Genomic DNA, 22,614 nt, shown 5'->3' with positions numbered 1-22,614 from the left:
CGCGATTTGAAGTTTCAGTTGTATATTTTTCGTATAATCACATTTTGCTGTATTGAATTTATGGTTTCTGTTTAAACCATGAAGAATTAATTGATATTGAATTTCATTACAAATTATGTTCTTTTGTATGAATGATTTGCGTACCGAAAAAATTTCAATTTTCAACCACAAATGAGTATATTTATACTGCTGCTTTCTTTGTATATATCTTATATTCAGTTATTCACTTTAAAAATTTGCTACCAAAACAGAGAGAAACTGGTCATTTGTTGTGTCTCATTTTTTACAAACTCAGGGACAAACTTGTCATTTCACTAACTGATGACATAATCGTAATTCACCATGATGACGTGGGTATTTACCTAATTGATTAAGTTGACTAGCTATAAATTAATAAAAAATTAAAATATCAAACTTTTAAGGGTATTTCAGTCTTTTTATTGTTAGCAAACAAAAATTACTAACAACACATGACGGAAACTACCTGTTTGTCATTTCCAAACCTTTTAGGTACCAATTTGTTAATACCAAAACTTTGGGTAGGTGTAAGTCGTTCCGCCTTTTATATATTAAGAAAGGTTCCGGTAAATGGGATTTGTGAAATTAAGTCGGAGCCGATTAGACTTGGCTATATCCTTTTCCAAGGCGGTAACTTATATATAGGGTTAGTTAAATTTAACCCATGAGGTTTGGCTTACAAAACCCCAACCCCCCCCCCCCCCCCCCCCCCCCCCCCCCCCCCCAAATTTTCAGAGACTAACGTTAGACTTCTTCTCTGCATAGATCTTATTGGGTGCGTTTGATTTATTATTTTTGATAAGATTTTGGGGATAGTATTGGATAATTGAATATGGGAGTATTACGAGGTAAAATTTAAAAATTTATAAAAAAACCCCTAAGTTTGCTAAATTAATAAATACCCCAATATATAAAACTATTGTGAAATGACAAAAAGACCCCCACCACCCGTAGTGCCAGATTCCGACCACCACCGTTGGAATCTGGCCGAAAAATTGTGTAACGACATATACCGGCCGGATCTGGCCGGTATTGCCATATGTGGCCGTCACGGCCGAAAAAGGCCAAAGAAGGCCATCTTTGGCCGTCAGATATGGCCGTCATTGACTGCCAGATCGGTGAATTACCGACAAATTTCGGTCAATAATTCACCGTTTTGACAGATTCCGGCTACCACCGACGGTGGTTGCCGGAATCTGGCAAGTATGGGTCGACGGGGATGTTTTTGTTAGTTTTTAAATTTTTCTTCAGGGGGTATTTAATGAAATTAATAACTTTATGGGGTATAAAAGTAATTAAAAAAATAGGGTAATATTTCTAGAATAATCTGCCAAACATTATTTGGAGAATAGAATTGAGAATATAGACAGAAATAATAAGCCAGACACATCCATTGATATCTATTTGCAGTTGACTGACTTCACTATTTGTCTCCACCAGCATGGCTGCATTCCGACTTCCTCTATCGGCAGTCTACTCCCATAGACTACCTTAAATTCAAATTGACGGAGACTAACTATGGAGGTTGAATGACATTTTCTCATCCAAAGTTTAGTGAATATACATTTTCCCACCCATCATAAAAAAATCAGACGTTAGTTTTAACGACAAAAGGGCATTCTTGTCAGTTTGCACAATATATATTATATGATTAATGTTACTTACACTCGTAAATTAAAAACACATAAAATTACCTTCACCAACTTGGGAATTACCCATTTAAACCCCCTATCTTCAATTTCTATAATTACAATAGATGTTTCACTTTTAAAGTATGTGTGTTTCTAAAAAAATTAAAATTATATGTAGTATTTTTTTAAATTATAATAATATATGTCAATTAAATATTTATAAAACTAAAAAACAATATTTCATTAAAATTGTATTTATTTTATGAAATTATGTAAAAACAAATAATTTCTAAAAAAAAAAAACTAAAAATACATTTAATAAAGTCTGGGTGGGAAAATATTATTGAGTCTCGTTAAAAATTATAGAGTCAAATAGTAAAGTGTATTAAAGTTTTTTCGCAACTTGACCCTATCAGGTAACATATTCTATTGATGGAGATTGACTATGGGTAAAAAAATGGCTTCATTTGTTTCAATTCTCAAAATACTACTTCTAGTATTCCCAAAAAAGTTAAACAGTAAAATACCCAAAAACTTTGATTTTTGGGAATACTACTCTCAATATTATTCAACTTTTTTTAAACCCCTTAAATTTGATAATTTAATTAAATACCCCTAAATATTTTTTTAAAAATTACAAAAACACCCCAGTAATTCATATTTACCAGATTCCGGCCACCATTGCCGGAAAATAGTCGGAATCTGTTAGGATGGCGCACTACCGGCTGAATCTGGCCGGTAGTGCGCCGATCTAGCCTTTTCCAGTCAGATCCACGGTGGATCTGGCCGGAAAAGGCCAAATCTAAAGCCAAAGATCTGGCCGTAACAGTTTATAACGACGGCCAACAAACGGTCGTCGTTGACCATCAACGACGACCGTTTGTTGGTCGTCGTTGACGAGCAAATACGGCCAGATCTGGCCGTAGATCTGGCCTTTGTTGGCCAGATCTACCGTGGATTTGGCCGGCAAAGGCCATATCGGCGCATGACCGGCAAGATCTAGCCGGTCATGCGCCAATACGGTGAACCCGACCACCCTCCGGCGGTGGTGGCCGGCTGTCCGTATTTGACATTGGGTTGGGGGTGTTTTTGTTAACTTTTAAGATTTTATTATAGGGGGTGTTTTGTAAATAAACAAATATAAGGGGTATTTTAAAATTTATAAATTCTACATCGTAATACCCCCCCAATTCAACTTTTTTTTAACTTTTTTCAAAAAACTTTTTCCAAAAACACCCAATTGTGAACCAAACGAAGCCAATGTTATTTTCAAAGTTTATGGGTGGAAAATGTACATTCCATTCCCTAAACTTCACCCATAAACTTTGGGTGACAGAATCGTTTAGCCATTGAGGCTTGTTAAAAGTCAAATAGCAAAGTGTATTATAGTTTTTTCGTAACTTGACCCTATCAGGTAACATATTCTATTGATGGAGATTGACTGTGGGTAAAAAAATGTTATTTTCAAAGTTTATGGGTGGAAAATGTACATTCCCTAAATTTCACCCATAAACTTCGGGTGACAGAATCGTTTAGCCCCAACTATGGATAGCAAACTGTTTTCTTGTGGAAAAGTGTAATGCGGCTGGGGATGGCAAATGGACCTGGGTTCCGGGGACTTGCCTCGTCTCGCCCTGTACAGGGCGAGGATTCCCTGTTTTCTCTGGGTATGGGGTTGGGGAAGGTTTAATCCCCGGCTTCAGGGTCGGGCCGGGCCGGCCCGGGGACAGCCTCCCCCGCCCCGCCTCGCCCATTTATTAAATAATATAATTTTTCAATTAATAAATAAATAAAGTGAAGCATGTGATGAGTAAGCAGAAGATGGGTTCTCTTAAGCAAAGATAAAATTATTTATTTTTTAAGGTCAGAAGCTGCAATCCCAAACCCATAATAGAATTTGGAAAGCTGAACATTTTTCTGTTGAATTTTATTTTATTTTATATTTTAGTTGTTGATGCTGGATTTTGACACTAATTATTCGCACGTGCAAAATGCAAAGCATACTTAGAAATTACATGTGTTGGATTCATGAGATTTGAATATGGCGTTGAGATTATATATATTTGCAGAAAAATAAATAATAGATAGATAAGAGGGATTTTTATAGTGGTTCGGATGCTTAAAGCGAATCCTACATCCACTGTTATTTTATTATTCTCTGACTATTTCTATCATATTGCCTGTAAGACATGCAAAGATGGAGAAATACTTTGTTTATAGAGAAAAATAAACTCTCATGTGTCTAACTCTGATATGCCCAGCCTCCAAATGTACCCATTTATACACCTTTGAGGTCAATGTAATGAGTGTTTTTGCAAATTGCCTTGACACATGAAGAGCTCTCATTCATCCTTATTTTAAAATGAGATAGAGTTAGTATAAAATATCTTTGAGGCGGTATGAGTTTGACAGTTAGTACACTTTATCTTTTAGACACTCGTTGAGTTGACATCAGTGTGGCTTTTTAAGCACAATATTAGTAAATGCAAAGGAACTAGAAAGCTGATAATGCTGAGATGGAAATCACTGTAGCCATAAGTTATGCAAATGTTAATTTTAATTTTTCTTACTTTTACTTAACTTTATGAGTGGATGCAATCCCACAGCTCAAGCCACTGTACAAAGCTGAACATTCTTACTGTCATCAAATTAACTAAGTTTAAATAATTTAATTAATTAATCTATAGAATCAAGATCCTTAAAAGAAAATTAAAAAGAAAAAAGAAAAGAAAATAAGGTCAGATTCATGAATGAAGTAAGCTTATTTATCAGAAGAGGAATCTAAGCATTAATGAGTTGCCTTCTGTGATTAGGAGAAGATTATGTCTTTAGTTAAAGTTTGCAAAATTTTTGTAATATTTAGATCCCAAATTATTTAAAATCCCCTTAAATGGGTTGGTTTCTTAGTTTTCAAAATCATTGGCTGCATTTAAATAAGATCATACCTTAGGGGTTACAAAGTTATCCTTTTTTAGAAAATATCACTTATGAATTATCCCTGTTTATATAATTACCCAACGTACATAAACCCATTTTTCCCTAGCACTAATCTTTATCTTAAACTAAACTACACAAATTAATTTTTTTGCGGGGCGAGACCGGACGGGCCAGGCCGGGGATTCCTCACCAACCTCAAAATGGGGACGGGCCTGGGATTGAGAGACAGGGGATGGGCCTGGGATTGTGATTCCCGGCCCCGCCCCGTTGCCATCTCTAAACGCGGCCTTAAGGAAACATCCAGGAAAGGGACATAGAAATAATGTCTTTCTTCACGCGGTAAGTGTTACTTTTAAGAGCATATCTAGCAGAGCGGAATTGTGGTAAAACCCAATCTCCAAAACAAAGCGTCTTTCATTAGACCAACTGCAATGGCTTCTTCTTCTTCTTCTTCCACCTATACTTATCACGTCTTTCTTAATTTCAGAGGTGAAGACACTCGTGACAGCTTTATAAGCCATCTCAATGCGGCTTTATGTCGAAGAAAGATAAAAACTTTCATCGATAACCAACTTATTAGGGGAGATGAAATTTCGCTTTCTCTTTTGAATGCAATTCAAGAATCAAAGATTTCTGTCGTCGTTTTTTCAGAAGGCTATGCAAGTTCTAAATGGTGCCTTGAAGAACTTGTAAAGATCCTTGAATGCAAGAACAAGTACGGGCAGATCGTAATACCAGTTTTCTATCATGTAGATCCATCAGTTGTTAGGAATCAAACCGGGACATTCAGGGATGCATTTTCTAAGCATGAAGAGCGTTTCAAGGATAACTCAGAGAAGCTGCAAAAATGGAGGAATGCTTTGACGGAAGCTGCAAATCTATCAGGCTTCGATTCAAATGTCATCAGGTAACTTACTATCTATTCTCCTAGAATTTGAGCAAAGCAATTCTTCCATTTTTAAACTTGAGCTTTTAAGTTCATTTGAGAGATCTGATGTGGTCCAGAGTGAGATTGTTTGAATTTTTGTCTTACTTAATTATAACTCAATGTTAAAGTTTAATTCTTAATTAAATTGCTTTTACTTTTAAAATAGTAGCTTTGATACATGTAAACTGCCCTAAATAGATATTTTTCTTTAATAAACTTTTTTTAATTACTAAAATATATTAATAAAATTTAAAAATGAAACTGGTCTCCACGTTCGGCGTGGGTTCCAGGGTACTGTTGACACCATTGCAATTACCGTAAGGTGATCTATACGGTGGTGCTGGTATAATGTTCACCATATGCATTGTTTGACCGTAGTTGGCACTGCAGCTAGTGGCCATAACACCAACACCATTGCATAGATTATGACATTATGTGTCTATGACATTATGTGTCGTTGGTGACAACAATCGTCATCACCGTCGGAGACTGACCAATTTAAAGTTCTAAAATATTTATTTAATTGAAGATTATTTTGTAAAGTACTTTTAAAATTTAGATTGATTGTTAGTTTATTATGGTAATTAAACTTTCAAAAGTCAACTTTTGATTTTCAAGAGTCATCCTATCCCACTTTTAAAAACTTTTTATAAAACATATTATTCTATAATCAACTTTCGTATAATTACTTTGTAGTTGTTTGCTTAAAAAAATAATTATTTTTTAATTTACAGTAACTCCAAACTGAGCCTGAGGGGCATACGTTTTTTGTGATTATTTCTTCTTTCGCATCTTCTTGATTTCGAGAGTTCGTTTTTCTTAATCTGTATGTTAGAGAAGTTTCCCATGTTAAAGAAGTGGACGACCTGGCTTATCTGAATTTAACTTACTTTGTTTCTTTTTCTTTTATCTTTTATCTTTTTATCTATGCTTTTGTTTCTGTTTCTGTTGGTATTTATTAGGTCTGAATCACAACTTATAGAAAAAATAATCCAAGATGTGTTGAAGAGATTGAATCATATGTCCCCAAGTGATAATAATGACTTGATTGGAGTAAAAGCTAGCATCGAGAAAATTGAGTCGCTGTTATGCAGTGGGTCAAGTGATGTTTTTGGACAAGGTATTTGGGGTATCGGCGGTATAGGTAAGACAACTCTTGCTGAAGCTGTGTTCAACAAAATCTCAAGCCGATTTCAAGATTCTTATTTCGCTTACAATGTCAGAGAAGAATCAGAGAAAGATAAACTTATTCGATTGCGGCAAGAACTTCTTTCAACTATACTAGATGAGGAGTATCCTAACACAAGACTCACCTTCACCAAAGAAAGGCTTCAATCAAAGAAGGTTCTTATTGTTTTTGATGATGTCACACATTTAAAACAAATAGAAGATTTGATTAGAGATTACAAATGTTTGTGTCCTGGAAGTCGAATCATTATAACAACAAGAGATAAGAGAGTGCTTAAAAACTGTGGTATAGATGAAGCTAATATATTTAATATTGAGGAATTATGTGAAGGTGATGCTCTTCAATTGTTCAATCGGTATGCCTTCAAACAAAACTCTCCCCCCAAAGACTATATTGAGTTTTCGATAAGGGTAGCAAGATATTGTAAAGGTGTTCCGTTGGCGCTTAAATTAGCCGGTTCCTTTCTATTTGGTCGGAGACTACAAGATTGGCAAAGTGCATTAGTTAAACTAGAAAGAACTCTTCCTAAGGATATCCAAAATGTACTAAAAGTAAGTTATGACGGACTAGATGATCAAGAACGTGATATATTTTTAGATATTGCATGTTTCCTTAAAGGGGAGGGTAAAAATGTTGCAACAGAATTCTTGGATGCTTGTGGCTTCTCTGCTGAGATTGGAATAGATGATCTAATTGATAAGTCTCTAATAAGTGTATCAGATGACAAGATTAAAATGCATGATTTGCTTCAAGAGATGGGCAAGGAAGTTGTTCGTCAGGAATCAATTAAATTTCCTGGAAAACGCAGTCGGTTGTGGCACCATGAAGATATCATTCCTGTATTGACAAAAAATACGGTGAGACCAAAGGGAATTAAGTTATTATCTCTATTCTATGCATTTGAGATTTTTAATTAATTGACCACTTAGTGGTTATTATTAGCTTTTATTAATGTGATATTAACTTATCATTTGTACATGATTATTAGGGAACCAAAAGAATTGAAAGCATAAGCTTGGATATGTCTAAATTAACAAAAGACATACACATAAATTCTTGTGCTTTCAGAAAGATGCATCGATTGAGATTCCTCAAATTCTATAGCTCATCATGGTGCTTAGCGAAACAGGTGCATGCTTCTCAATATCTCCAATGTAGCTCAACTGAGCTAAGGTATCTTTACTGGATTGGATGCCCGTTGAAATCACTCGAAACAAATTTTCACGTAGAGTTCCTTGTTTCACTTGTGTTGTGTCATAACAAAGTTGAACATCTGTGGGATGGTGTCCAGGTAAATTTTTATATTTATTTGGCAATCTTTCGATAGTAATTTTTTCCTCAGCATCTTGTTAACTTAACAGAACTTGACGTCATTTACTTTAAGCATCTAAAAGGGATTCCGGATCTTTCACTAGCCCCGAATCTTGAGAGATTGAGTCTAGAATGTTGTGAAAGTTTGGTTGAGGTTTCCTCGTCTATCCAATATCTCATAAGCTAGTTATCCTGAATCTAAGAGATTGCAAAAGCCTTGTCAGTCTTCCAAGTAGCATTCATTCAAGATCTTTAGTAAAGGTTATTCTCTCTGGCTGCTCAAATCTCTTGACTTCACCGACATTTCCTTGTAACATGATACTTCTATATTTAGACGGAACAGCAATAAGAGAATTTCCCTTGATTGAACACCCTTCAAGACTATTTACATTGCATATGGAAAACTGTTCAAGGCTTGAGAGTTTTCCCAGTAGCTTTTGTTAGTTGAAATTTCTTAAATATCTTACTCTCTCGGGTTGCTCAAGACTTGAAAGGTTGCCCGATGAATTTGGAAACTTGGAAGCTTTAAAGCAACTTCAAGCTGATGGAACTGCCATAAGAGAAGTACCATTTTCCATCACCTGTTTGAACAAACTTGAACATTTGTGCATAAAAACTCAATCATTAAAGGGTTTGGTATTGCCTTCTTTATCAGGTTTGAGCTCCTTGACATTTCTAAATCTGAATGGCTGTCGAATCATCAAGTTACCTGACAGTATTGGTGAGTTGTACTCACTGCAACGATTGTTTCTTGGTGGAAACAATTTTGAGAGTATACCAGCAAACATCAAATGGCTTTCCAAGTTAAGTTACCTGTGCTTAAACAATTGTGGAAGGCTTCAATCCTTACCAGAGCTTCCAGGGGGTACAAAAAATGTAGATGCTTACAATTGTGTATCATTGGAAAAATTGTCACCTTTATCAGGTCTATTTGGATTTAATCTCGCCAATTGTTTCAAATTTGATCTGAATGCACTGCAAGACAGTTTGAAAGGTCATCTACTAAGAGCTCAAGAAGTGAAACCATGGACGGCCCCTCCACAGGTCTCTCCTTCACTTTCTCTCCTCTTTTTTGATGTTATTTAATTATTATTATTATTATTAAATATTTCAGATGTTAAAATTATGTTATAAGTGATGATTTTCTTGGTATAGGAATTTTATCAGAGTTGTATTTGTTATACGGGAAATGAAATTCCAGAGTGGTTTAGCTTTCCAGTTATGGGGTCTTCTATGAGTATCGAAGTTCCACCATATTGGGACCGTAAAATCTTGATTGGTTTGGCTTTTTGCGCTGTTGTAGAATTTCCAGATCATATGGCTAGCAAACATTTATATATTTCGTGTTGTTTCAAGACCAGAGATGGTGATCAGATCGAATTTCGTAGCTTTGCTTGGGAAGCCTCTACTACTTTTGAGCCTTTAGCCCTACAGCATGATCACGTGTTCATCAGTTTTCATCATGTTAGGTGCAGCGCATCAAATCAAGAACCTTTTGAGTTAAGAGACATCGAATTTGAGGCTCGTAATGATGAATGGAGTTGCAAGGTGAAAAAGTGTGGTATCCATTTATTATATGGTCATGTCGAAACCAATACAAGTCTTAACTCTGGTGAGGATGAAGAGGAACCAGAACCCAAGAAAATGAAATATTCAGAAATCGTTCAAATGATAGAGAGGTACGTAAGATATTGAAATTTTCAAAAATCCTTCTAATGCTAGATAGCTCATTGACACGGTAAAGCCTCTTCTGTGTATATGGTTGATTTCACTTGTTTCGTTGGTTGCCAATGATTTGATGAACAATTTTAAGTTATGTTTGAATTTATTCTACACTACCAACTCATTAGCTCAGTTTGCAATTAGTTTACTATACATTTGGATGGCATTTGCTCTCTTTCATTTCTATTGCTTACCAATCTAGTTATTTAATGCGTTTCCAATGTTTTTCATTTTATAATCAGCTACAAATTATCTTGAATAATGTTAAGTCAATTAAAATGCAAGTGAAGTTTAGAGTATAGAAATATATATTTGTTTAATTATTTAAAAAAAATAAAATGCTGATAACAATTAGAAGATATCATACAAGGATTTGAATATATCTTTTTTTTTTTGTTTTTTTTGCCTCTCCAATATCCTTAATCCACTCGAGTAATGTTACATTTACACTATTTTTTTACATCATTTTCATTACATTATAATGTGGTATATATCACAATCACACAAATTCTATTATAATATTAAAAATTCAAAATAATTAAAAATTTGTGTGGTTGTGGCATATGTCACATCATGATGTAATGAATATGGTGTAAAAGAGTGGTGTACATGTAGTATTACTCAATCCACCCAATGCGATATAGTGAAAAATGCTCATGTCTTCAGAGGCAATTTATCAACCATGATTTTGGACACCATTGACATGACCCGTCCCGAATCCTCCCAATACCATAGGGTTTGGACGCTCCCATGAGATTGGGGTGATCGAGACGTGTCAAGTAGGAAAACTGTGAAACCCATTTTTGAATTAAAACATCATAAAACCTTCCTTTTGCAATGGAAATAATAAAGGTGTGAGAAATAAAATGAAGCACAAACTTCCTGTTCACCTGGTGGGGGGAAGAAAACAATTTGAAAAAAGTGAGCTGAAATACTCAATGAGTGTAACGTTTTATGAAAACATCATATAACGATAAACATTCATGCAAGGCAAGTAATAACAACTCATGCTTTCTAGAAACATTTCTATAATCATATTTCAAAAATCTTAAATCATCTCATGAGCTAGCATAAATCAATACTAGCTGTTCTGGTATTGTAAGACTGAAACATTTTTTAGAACGTTTTATATACAAATAAACATTTGCATTTATAAAGTTTCCTTTCAATAATATGGTATATAGATCTAAACCATCTCTCAATCTCATGCGAAAACTCTCACCATCACTAGTACCCATGATAAATCCATCTTACCGGGCAAGATCTATCATCGCACAGGTGGAACCACTAAGTCCATCCTGCCAAGCAGAATTCGCATCTCTCTAGCACTGAAACTGTCAAACCCAGCAGAATTTGAGTCGCTCAGGCCGAAAACTATAATCTATCATACCCAACAGAATTTGCATCGTTCGGGTAGAATATCATGATCTGTCATACCCAGTGGAATTCGCATCGCTCAGGCAGAGCCAAACTGGATATGAGGGGACTAGGTACTTCGCGGGATGGTTTGAAAACCACTTCTAACTTTACTTTCTCAATCATCACTTTTCTCATAAAACCTTATACTCTTTCTCAAAAACTTGTTATTTCCTTCTTTATAAAAGACATGTTTAAAATCATAATATTTTATGAAATGAAAATGGGTAAACATGTAATTCACCCAAACCATTCTCAACATTAGCAAACTCAATACATATCTTTTCCTTATTCAAACCACTTGCCCAATTAGAAGTAAAACTCATTTCGAAACATGAAATTCAACCAATACCAAGCATACTAGGACAAACATAAATCATTGAAACATACTTCATAATTCTTTTCTAAGATCAATCAACCAAACTTTCAAGAAATAATAAATCAATATCATGCTTTTATTGATAGCACAATTATAAGGAATTTGAAACATCATTGGAAATAAACATTGCCATAAATTATTCTCAAACCATCTTTCTCATAACCATATACTTTTCATAAATTCTATGCATTTCATCATTTCCAAAAAGTACATAATAATCCCATAACATCTCACGTCTTGTAAGGACGAAAATGCAAGCTTTCAAATATGTTCTCAAAACCTCTCATCATAAAACAAATGCCTCCTTTCATTTGTAAGACATACATTATACTAAAATATCTTATATCAAGACAGGGGTAAAAATATAAGTTTCGCAAACATGTTTCAAAATTGACAATTTCAACCCAAAGTTTCCATCTCTCATGCAAACACTTTTCCAAATAATCAAAACCCACTTTTATCCTTACAATTTCACAATTCAACCATCAATTGTAATAAAGCTCATCTTCAATATATCAATTAACAATTATGGCAAAAATGAACAATAACACATTTTGCAATTCATTTCATTTCTAATAAAATTGGAAAGAAATTGAGATAAACTTGCTAAAATAAGAGTTTAGGATTAGGGTTGTTTTCAAGCTGAACTGAGTCGAATTTTTAGCTTAACGAGCTCAGCTCATGAAATAGAAAGAGAATTTGAGTTTGAGCCGAGTCGAGTCGAGTTGCTGATTTTCTGGCCCGGATCGACTCGTGAAGAGAGGAAAAATTTTTGAGTCTGGCTCACGAGCTAATTAAAAAAAAAATGCAATTTTGTTTGAAAATCATGAGCAGATTCTTCTCTCTCCAATTTATTACACCTTTCCTTTTTCATCTTCTCTCTCTCTCTCTCTCATTTATTACTCATTTCCATTCTCTTCTTTTCACTCTCTCTAGTGGCTCCCGTTTCTCTTTCTTTCTTTCTTTCTTTTTCATTTTTGCCTTGCTCTCTCCTCCAACTCTGACGGTATTCTCAGTGCCTTTTGATTTAGGGTTTTTTATTTTCTTCTGCTTCCTGATCTCTCTCTTGGTAACAAAACCCATGTTCGAAATTGAAAAGAAAATTCAACTTATTTTCTTTTAACTTTCCCATAACCCCTTTCTTTTATTTTTAACCTATCTTCCTCCTCTTTTTGCTTTCTCTTCTTTTCTCTCTCTCTCTCTCTAATGGCTCATGTCTCTCTTCCTTTCGTTTTTAGGGATTTTAAAATTGGGGTTCTTTGTCATTTTTATAAACTTTTTGTTTTAAAAATTTTAGTTTAATCCCCCATACTTTATAAAACCCCTAAAACACTCCTAATAATTTGAGCTTGGCTTGGTTCGTGAGCTTAACGAGCTGAGCCGAGGTAGGCTCAAACTCGGTTTGTGCTCTCTCACAAATCAAGACGAGCTGTTAACGAGCTGTACTCGAATTGAGCTAAGCCGACTTGCGAGCGACTTGCCTCGTTGAACAGCACTATTTAGAATCTTCCACTCAACAAATTTGAAGCTCAACCCAATTGGTGTGGCACTACTCTAAGAATTTCCCATTCTCCTCCTATTTGGCCAAAATTGGGGGAAAAGCTTAGAAACTTCAAATTAGAGAAACTGAGAAGCAAAATGAGGAAAAATCTACGTGTTTGAGTTACCCAAGGTGAGAATTTCTGATTTCTCCCCCAAATTTTTCTCTTGGCTGAATTCTTCCTTCCTTTCCCCCTTTTCTCATTTTTTTTTTTTTCTTCTTCTTCTTCTCTCTCTCTCTCACTCTTTCTTTTGGCTAAAAATCCCATTTCCTTCTCCTTTCTCTCTTTTCATTCTTTTCTCTCTCCTCCTCCTTCTTCCCGTAATCACTTTACCCTTATAATTTTTATCTTTTACTTATCCTTGATTTAATGCTTTAAAAAATGACAATCGCACCCCTTTTTTTGACCAATCATGGAATGCCTGTTCCATGTAATTGAACGCCCATTCCTCTCCTAGGCATGTAATTCTAGGCATGAACGACATCGTTCTGCCCACTTGGAACGTTCGTTTCACTCCAGTAAGTTGTTCCCCATGGAACAATCCCATTCCTAAGCCCGTTCATTCTCTAAGGGATGACTATTTTTGCATACCCGTGAACAATGTATGAGCATCTCCATTTGTACGAGGTTTACAACCATAATGTTTTAATTAGTTTCTTTCTCAATAATAAGATCACAAACCCTTTCATCGACGGTGCTCTATTTTTGAAGATGTTTGTGATGTTGAGTATCTAACTCCTTGGCTGTGTACATCAAATGTTGCATCTAAGGAAAATAATCCTTGATCTTCATAAGTCGATTATGTTGGATTAGTCTCGTCTTCAAACTCACCACCTTCATGTTCTTCATATTTTAGTTCTCTTTCATTATTCTTTCTTCACGTGCTGCATAGTTGTCTTGTATAGAGATTGTTGGAGTACTTATGATAGAATGGTCCTCTAAATGGCTATGTAATTAGTTGACTCTTGATTCATTATACATTGAACATCATGACCTGCAAACTTCGTACACAAGCTTCTAAACTTTCAAACCTCATAAGGAAGACAATATCAAACCCTTCCCTTTTTATTTTTTTAATTTTTTATAACTAAGATGTCTAAACCAGCTTGCACGCATCTTAATTAATCTTCGGAACTCATTGAGCACCCTACAACCCTTCCCTTCTTCCCTTCCCTGTTTCCTTTTTTTTTTTTCCCACGCTCTACATTTCCTCTCCAACTATTCCTCTACACTAGCAACTACCAATGCTTTTTTGTGTGTTTCCATGTAGGTTTCTTGTTTATTCCCTCTAAAGGATACCTAAGTCTCTTTGATTTCACAGCTATGCAAAATACATCTAGTGCATATTCGGGCTTGGAGTTTCTTACCTGCGTCACTTTAAAATGAAACTAGTTAATAAAGTTTTTAACTATTTTCAATCTAGGGTGTAGAAGATCAAGTGATTTCATTTGAATTCACTGCTGAAAATCAGAAGAAGAATTCCAGTGAAGATCCTGCTGAAGACCAGAAAATTAAGTCTGCTATACCTGCATATAACTGAAGATAACAGAGCAATTATTCCACCATCTTTAGAGATAATTGTATAGTTGTATAGACATTTAAATTATGTTCACGTGTTGAAAATATTTAGGAAATCTGTTACAATTGTTTTTATATATAGTGCTGTAACTTCAAAACTCTATAATCTGAATCAATATAGAATTCATTCAAATATTTTCTATCGTGTATTTCTTTACATGGTATCAGATTAGCAGTAAAAAAGACCAATGCCTACAAGCCATGTCTTCCTTTTCTCCTGATTCCTCTACCATCGTTAATATTCAACGCTCTCAATCTCCCTTTATTCTCACTATGTTTAACATAGTCACTGTCAAACTTAGCCCCGATAATTATATTCTTTGGAAGGCACAAATGGTGCAATATTTTCTTAGCCAAGACCTTTTTGGATATCTTGATGGTACCATCCCCAAACCTCAAAAATATGTCTCTATTTCCCATCCAGAAACTCATGTCACTTCTGAAACACACAACCCTGCCTATTCTCAATGGCTACCCCAGGATAATCTTATCCTTAGTACTCTCATGTCTTCTCTCATCGAATGAGTGCTTGCTCAAGTAGTAAATCATACTACTTCATCTGCTGTGTGGCATGCCTTGGATAAATTTTTTTCATCCCGATCTCATGCACGAACTGTGCAAATTCGAACCCAACTCGCAACAGCAACAAAAGGCAGCAAATCTGCCACATAATATTTTCTTTTTATTAAGAAACTCACTAATGAATTAGCTATTGCAAGACAACCTATGAGTTGTCAAGATGCCATCACCTATGTTCTTGTAGGATTAGGCCACGAATATGACAGCTTTGTTGCCTCAATCTCGGCTCACACTGGCAAGGTAACAATAGAGGAAATTTACTCACTTTTGCTCACCATTGAAGCCAGACTTTCTTGCCACCAGTTGTCATCTCCCACTCAACCTACCTCTGTCAATGTTGCCCAACGACAATACAACTCATCTCCAAATCGTGGCAGAGGCGGTTCTAGGGGATAAGCTTGTTCCAATCATGCTGGTTACAACAACACCACACGTAATATTGATCACAATTCAGTAATATGTTAGGTTTGTAATAAATTGGGCCACTCAGCTCGGAAATGCTATTTTCGGTTTGATCTGTCTTACCAGGATCCAAAACCAGAAAATAAACACGTTATGGTCGCTACACCTACTGGCACTTGGGACACCAACTGGCATGCTAACACTGGTGCCATGCATCACGTCACTAGTGATCTCAGTAATCTGAACCTTCGGAATGATGATTATCAGAGTACAGATCAGGTTCAAGTAGGCAATGGCCAAGGTTTGCAAATCTAAAAAACTGGTTCCTCTAAAATTTCTACGTCCAATACTACTTTTGTTCTTAATCAAGTGCTTCTAGTTCCTGAAATTCATAAGAACGTGTTATCTGTCCAAAAGTTTTGTATTGATAATTATGTCTATTTTGAGTTTCATAACAAATTCTTTCTTGTGAAGGATTACTCGGGGAAGGTCCATCATCAAAGCCATCTCATTAATGGACTCTACCAATTCACATCTCAGTCTTGCCGTCTACAAGCTTTCTCTACTGTTCGTGTTTCTCATCATGATTGGCATCGTTGTCTTGGACATGCATCCACACCAGTTGTCAATAAAGTCCTCTCATTCATTAATGTTCTAGTCGAGTCTAATAAAAAGCATTCAGTGTGCCCTGAATGTCAAATGGCAAAAAGTCATGACTTGCCATCTAAGTCTTCTTCTAATGTTTCTTCTTATCCTCTTGATTTAATTTTTACTGGTGTGTAGGGACCAGCATCCGTTGTTTCTACTAATGGTGCTAAATATTATGTTAGTTTTCTTGATGATTATTCCAAGTTAGTTTTCTTGATGATTATTCCAAGTTTGTGTGGTTATTTCTAATGAAACTCAAATCTGATGTTGAATCTATATTTCTTCAATTTCAAGCGTATGTTGAAAAACATTTTGACTCAAAATTAAATCTGTCCAATCTGATTGGGGAGGTGAATTTCGACGTCTGCACAATTATTTTCAACAAACCAAAATAAATCATAGACTAGCATGTCTATGCACTCATCAACAGAATGGTTCTATAGAACGCAAACACCGTCACATTGGCGAGGTTGGCCTAAGTACGTTAGCACACTCAAATTTACCCATGTTTTACTGGGAAGAAGCCTTCCAAACCGCAACCTTCATCGTAAATAGGCTATCTGCACCTGTTTTAAAGCAAAAGTCTCCCTTTGAGATTCTTTACAAGCGCATGCCCGATTTTTCCTTTATGCGTGTTTTTGGTTGTGCATGCTGGCCTAATCTGTGCCTTTACAATTCAAACAAGCTGAACTTTCACTCTAAAACATGTCTCTTCATTGGTTATAGTCTTGGTCATCAAGGTTACAAATGCCTTGATTTATCTACTGGTAAAATCTATGTTTCAAGGCACGTAATCTTTGATGAAAATCTCTTCCCTTATGCAAAGAAAACGTTTCTCCATCCTCACAACATCATTCGGTTCCAATGCCTCATAACATCAATATCTCTCCTTCTCCTAGTTCTAGTGATTTGCAATCTAACCATTGTCTTATTAGAAATGTTTCTGCACCTTGTTTGTCTCTTCCTATAGGTCTAGGTGTCGCTATCACTAACCAGGATGCCATGGTTCCACCACAACATACAGACTTGCTCTCGGATCTGCCACAAAATAGAACATCTTCACCATCTGATGTGCCTCCTATCTCTAATCATCATCCGATGACAACACGATCCCAGAACAATATTCACAAACCTCGCTAGCACTCTAATGAATTTATTCGACATCCTCTACCCCGAGCATTGCTGATCGAAAGTTCCACAACCAAAGAACCAAGATACTTTATAGAAGCATCCAAATCAAATCATTGGAGAGAAGCCATGAACGAAGAATTCAATGCATTACTTCAAAATGGAACTTGGTCCTTGGTTCCAAAATCTCCAAATGCAAATATTGTTGGTTGTCGGTGGGTTTACCAAATCAAAAGGAAAGCTGATGGGACTATAGAGTGTCATATAGCTCGTCTAGTCGCCAAAGGTTTTCACCAACAAGAAGGTATTGATTTTTCCGAAACCTTCAGTCCGGTTATCAAGCATGCTACAATTAGATTGGTTCTCTCAATTGCGGTCACTCATGATTGGCCTATACAACAAATTGATGTGCAAAATGCATTTTTGCACGGTGATCTACACAAGGAAGTCTTCATGACACAACCACAAGGTTTTATTCATACCCAATTTCCAAATCATGTATGTAAGTTGCATAAATCACTATATGGATTGCGGCAAGCACCAAGAGCTTGGTTTTCTAAACTCTCAGACAAGCTCAAATCACTACATTTTCATGAAAGCAAAGCTGATACATCATTGTTCATTTTTAAAACAAAAACTACCACTGTTTATGTTTTAATTTATGTCGATGATATGTTGATAATCGGATCGAGTTCAACAGTCATCAACCGAGTCGTTCAAAGCTTGAAGACAGACTTTGCTGTCAAAGAATTGGGGCCTCTTAATTACTTTCTTGGTGTCAAAGCTCTCAGGTTCCAGGAAGGTATCTACCTTACGCAAAGGAAATACATAGTCAATTTGCTCAAAAAGAGTAAAATGGATCAAGCCAAACCATGCTCTAGTCCGATGGCCTCAACTTGCACTCTCACTGCCTTAGATGGCAAACCATGCATCGATGCAAATCTTTACAGAAGCATGGTTGGAAGTATGCAATACCTTGCTTTTACAAGGCCTGACTTAGCCTTTGCCTTACACAAAGTTAGCAAGTTCATGCATAATCCTCTTGAAACACATTGGCAAGCTGTCAAGCGCATACTTTGCTATCTTAAATATATTGTTTCACCAGACTTGTCAATATCAAAAGCTGCAAATCTTGATCTTCAAGCTTTTTCCAACTCGGACTGGGCAGCAAACCGCGATGACAGAAGATCAGTAGGAGCTCATTGCATTTTTCAAGGACCAAACTTGATCTCATGGAGATGTAAGCAACAGCCAATAGTGGCACGCAGCAGCACTGAGGCTTAATACAAAGCTTTAGCAAACATTGCAGCTGTGCTAATGTGGTTAAAATCAATTTTACATGAGCTGGGAGTTCCACTTCGGCAACCACCTACTCTTTGGTGCGACAACATTGGTGCTACATATCTTACATCTAATCTGGTATTCCATGCCAGAACAAAACACACAGAGATCGACTTCCATTTTGTTTGAGATCAAGTTAATCAGAAACAGTTAAAAGTTAAGTTCATTTCAAGCTGTGACCAGCTCACAAATGCACTCACAAAGCCCCTATCACCAAAGAAATTTACACATGTCAAGAACAATCTGAATGTCCGTGATCTCCCTTTCAGATTGAGGGGGCGTGTAGAAGATCAAGTGATTTCATCTGAAATCACTGCTGAAAATTAGGAGAATAATTCCAGTGAAGATCCTGCCGAAGACCAGAAAATCAAGTCTGCTATACCTACATGTAACTGAAGATAACAGAGCAATTATTCCACGAGATTCTTGCTGATATTTAGAGATAATTGTATAGCTGTGTAGACATTTAAATTATGTTCACGTGTTGCAAATATTTAAGAAATCTATTACAACTGTTTTTATATATACTGTTGTAACTTCAAGACTTTGTAATCTGAATCAATACAGAACTCATTCAAATATTTTCTATCGTGTATTTCTTTACATAAGGGGTCTTGTTTGATTACTATGACCAAAATGGCTGATTAAACCTAGATTTCTTTACAAGATTTTTGTTGTTTCAAAAATTTTATGGAGGTTTTTGTTATTTAATCAAACTTCAGGAGGGTTAGGTATTGAGACAAAATATTAAATCAGTTTAATATAATAAATAAAACAATATCTGACTAGGACATTTTAATAAAAATTCAACAGTATTTTAATTATAAGTAGCCATTAGTAAATATTATAGAAAATGTAAAAAATAATAAGTTTATACAAGACAGTCAAAATAAAAGAAAATTTTGATCGATCATTAACCTAATATTTAAATTTTAATTTATTTAAGCTTTTATTTTAAATAGTATAATATTTTACAAATAAAAACAATTTGAACATATAATATTTATATCAGGATGAGAAGGTTTATAAAAGAATTTATGGCTTATCCTTTTAATTACTTATTTATTAAAATAAAAATAAAAACAACTCTCGAGATATTGTTCAAAAGAAAACAATAATATTTTTAATTATTTTAATAAAGTAATACTTTAAAAAATAAAAAAATTAATTTTATTTTCCTTAAAAAAATCTTTTTTCACTTGAACCCATTACCCATATCTATATTTCCAAAATGGAAGAAAAAAAAAGTGCTTTTGTCTTGTTCCTTTTAGAGAAAAAAAAAATAAAAAATGAAAATAAAACAATAATGGAAGAAGTCAAAAAGTCAACTCTTATAGATAATCATCACAGTATTTTACTCAATAATTTCTGAAAAATTTAACCAGTGAAATTATTTATTTATCTTTTACTGTCTCAATCATATTTCAAAGTCTTCCTTTTGCAACCTTTTTCTATCTTTTTTATTTTTTATTTTTTCAGTTTTGTTTTCAACTTCCCCGATTCAGAACACCACGTTTCTTTCGTATTTTTGCTTTGAGGAACAGCTATGGAGGTCAGGTAATCCTTTTCTGAATACCCTTTTAATGATCTGTTTGGTTGCTGAAAAAATGATGGAAAATTTAATCATAAATTAAAAACCCTAATGTTTCAATGTTTTGGTTGGATCTTTGAGTATTATTCACTATTTTGATTTCTGGGCAGTAATTTGATGTGGGTTTTTGGGTTGATTTCAAAGTTTTCAGCTTTACTTGGAGTTCAGTTGATGAATTTTGATGGGGTTGTGTTAGATTTTGAGATGCTAATATGGGTTCTGTGTAAATTTTTTTTTTTTTTTTTTTGTGTAAATTTTTTTTTTTTTTTAATAAATTTCAGAGATTATGTTTATATGGGTATTTGTGACAACCCTCGAGAGGAATGAGGGATTTTGTTCTTGACTTTGAAGACTTAGCTGAAGGACTTTGTTGGTATATATTTGGGGCTTTTGATTTTGTTGCTGAAGAAGTGATTGCATTTTGTTTAGTTTTGGTGTCTTTGGTTGAGGATTTTATTGGGTTTGTATTTTGCCAATTCTTGATATTAAAGTGCTGAACTTATAGTTTAAAATGGCTTACTGTGTGGTGAAGAACTTGATTTTTCAGTAGATTGGTTGTGGATTGAGACTAGTTTTTGGCGTCAGTAAATGGGTTCGATTCAGAATACTGTTTATTATTGTTCTGTGTCGAGGGGTAACCGGGTTCTGTATGCACATAGTGGAGATCATGAGTTTGAGAATCTGGCTGCGTTGTGTCTTGAACGGACTCCCGCGTTCCATAAGTGGTATTTTGAGACCATGGGTAAAAGGACTTATGGTTTTTTGATGGAAGATGGGTATGTTTATTTCATGATTGTGGATGAGGGATTAGGAAAGCTGGGTGCACTCCAGTTTCTGGAGCACCTGAGAGATGAGTTCAAGAAGGCGGCTAAAAAGGGTTCAAGAGGAAGCTTCTCGGGAATGAATGCCATTGGCGTGCAAGAGCAACTAGTGCCTGTTATCCACAGATTGATAACTTCATTGGAAAATGTCTCTCAAAGCAGCAATGCTTGGAACAGTGAGCTTCCCTTGTCGGATCCTATGAGTCTCTCCCCATCACCTAGTAATGCTAACGGACAAGTTGAAGTTGTTAATTCGACAAAGGCCCCGTTATTGGGAAAGTCTAGCAAGCAAGACAAAAAGAAGGCTAAGGATCATATAATTGCTGTGAGAGATGTTGAGTTGGAGGAGCACCGGAAATCTACAGATAAAGTCAAGGTTGATTCGGGAACTTTGGATTCTAATAACCAAAATGGGGCTGGTTCCTCAATATCATTGCAGAAGGATATGGGTTCAATGAGGATGAGATCAAACTCTCAAAACGTTCGAAAGAAATGGTGGCGTCAAGTACGAATTGTTCTTGCAATTGATGCAGCTGTTTGTCTTGTACTATTTTTCATTTGGTTGTCGATCTGCAAAGGTATTGGGTGCATTCGTTCATGATTGAAATCAAAGTTGTAAGTTTTCGGTTTAATCACTCTAGAGACTGCATATAATAGTTTATAAGAACAAATTCCGTGGAAAGTTAATGAATGGAATCAACGTATCAGTCTCGACAACATGCTATAAAAATCTAATTCTGGAGTTATGTTATTCTACGCTTCTGGTGGCATGAAAGTTTTAGGAAATTATGTGTAGAGTTCCATATCTTTAATGCATATGTATACACAAATTTTATAAGCTCTTGTTTGGGTGTTTATATCACTAGTATTTGCTATTACAGATACATTATGAGATTTCTGTACTCTCTATGTCTTAACTTAATCCTTTTTGAATCCGTGTAAAAAACTTAAATTTATATGTCGAAACAGTCATGTATATTGTGTAAAAGGTATGTCCTTCCATAGAAATGTATCAATCAATAGCACATGATTATAAACTGAAATTGCTATACTGTTGGCCTGATTAAACCTTCTATGCCCTATGGTTTTTATTTCTATTTGCCGTTGTTGCATGTGTTGTATTGTCAGAATCGATCTAAAGACAACAAGAGCATATTTTATTTGTACTTTTTGTCTTAGATCATTGCCTAAAATGAGCCATTATTGAAGCTGCATAGACAGAGCAAATGTAGGAACATGACATCAAAGTGTATAGTCTTTTTAGTTTTGAGTTGGTTTACTCTGTAGGAAATTGTTAATGATAAGATTATAAGAGGCTGTCTTGCCAAGGAGCAATAGTAGGAGATTAGAATTTTTGTAAGGTTTTTTGTTGTAAAACTTAGAGCGAAATATGATGGCTTTTTGTTTAAAGAAATGGGACAATGTAGTCAGGTTCTTTCGACTTAAATATGTAG

The 22,614-nt window shown here is 35.2% G+C and overlaps 2 protein-coding genes across 3 annotated transcripts; both read left to right on the top strand.

The window, feature by feature from the left end:
• The first annotated feature begins 5,017 nt into the window (after positions 1-5,017).
• LOC116146853 (disease resistance-like protein DSC1) lies at positions 5,018-14,612 on the top strand. Its single transcript, XM_031432303.1, has 6 exons — positions 5,018-5,493; positions 6,477-7,560; positions 7,692-7,994; positions 8,459-9,058; positions 9,170-9,697; positions 14,496-14,612. The coding sequence occupies exons 1-6, from the start codon at positions 5,018-5,020 to the stop codon at positions 14,610-14,612; spliced, it is 3,108 nt and encodes a 1,035-aa protein (XP_031288163.1).
• A 5,548-nt stretch (positions 14,613-20,160) lies between these two features.
• LOC116146967 (phytolongin Phyl1.1-like) lies at positions 20,161-22,228 on the top strand. 2 transcript variants are annotated; one of them, XM_031432397.1, is made up of 2 exons: positions 20,161-20,300; positions 20,621-22,228. In XM_031432397.1, exon 2 carries the CDS (start codon positions 20,928-20,930, stop codon positions 21,759-21,761), a length of 834 nt encoding a protein of 277 aa, XP_031288257.1. In that variant the 5' UTR covers positions 20,161-20,300; positions 20,621-20,927; the 3' UTR covers positions 21,762-22,228. The 2 variants fall into 2 exon arrangements, with proteins under 2 accessions (XP_031288257.1, XP_031288252.1); XM_031432392.1 differs by having other exon boundaries at positions 20,162-20,305.
• The last annotated feature ends 386 nt before the right edge of the window (positions 22,229-22,614 follow it).

This window comes from Pistacia vera, unplaced genomic scaffold (assembly GCF_008641045.1).
Source record: "Pistacia vera cultivar Batoury unplaced genomic scaffold, PisVer_v2 Contig1152, whole genome shotgun sequence".
Classification (NCBI taxonomy): domain Eukaryota; kingdom Viridiplantae; phylum Streptophyta; class Magnoliopsida; order Sapindales; family Anacardiaceae; genus Pistacia; species Pistacia vera.
The sequence above is the reverse complement of the archived record's forward strand: the minus strand, read 5'-3'. Positions and strand labels throughout refer to the sequence as shown.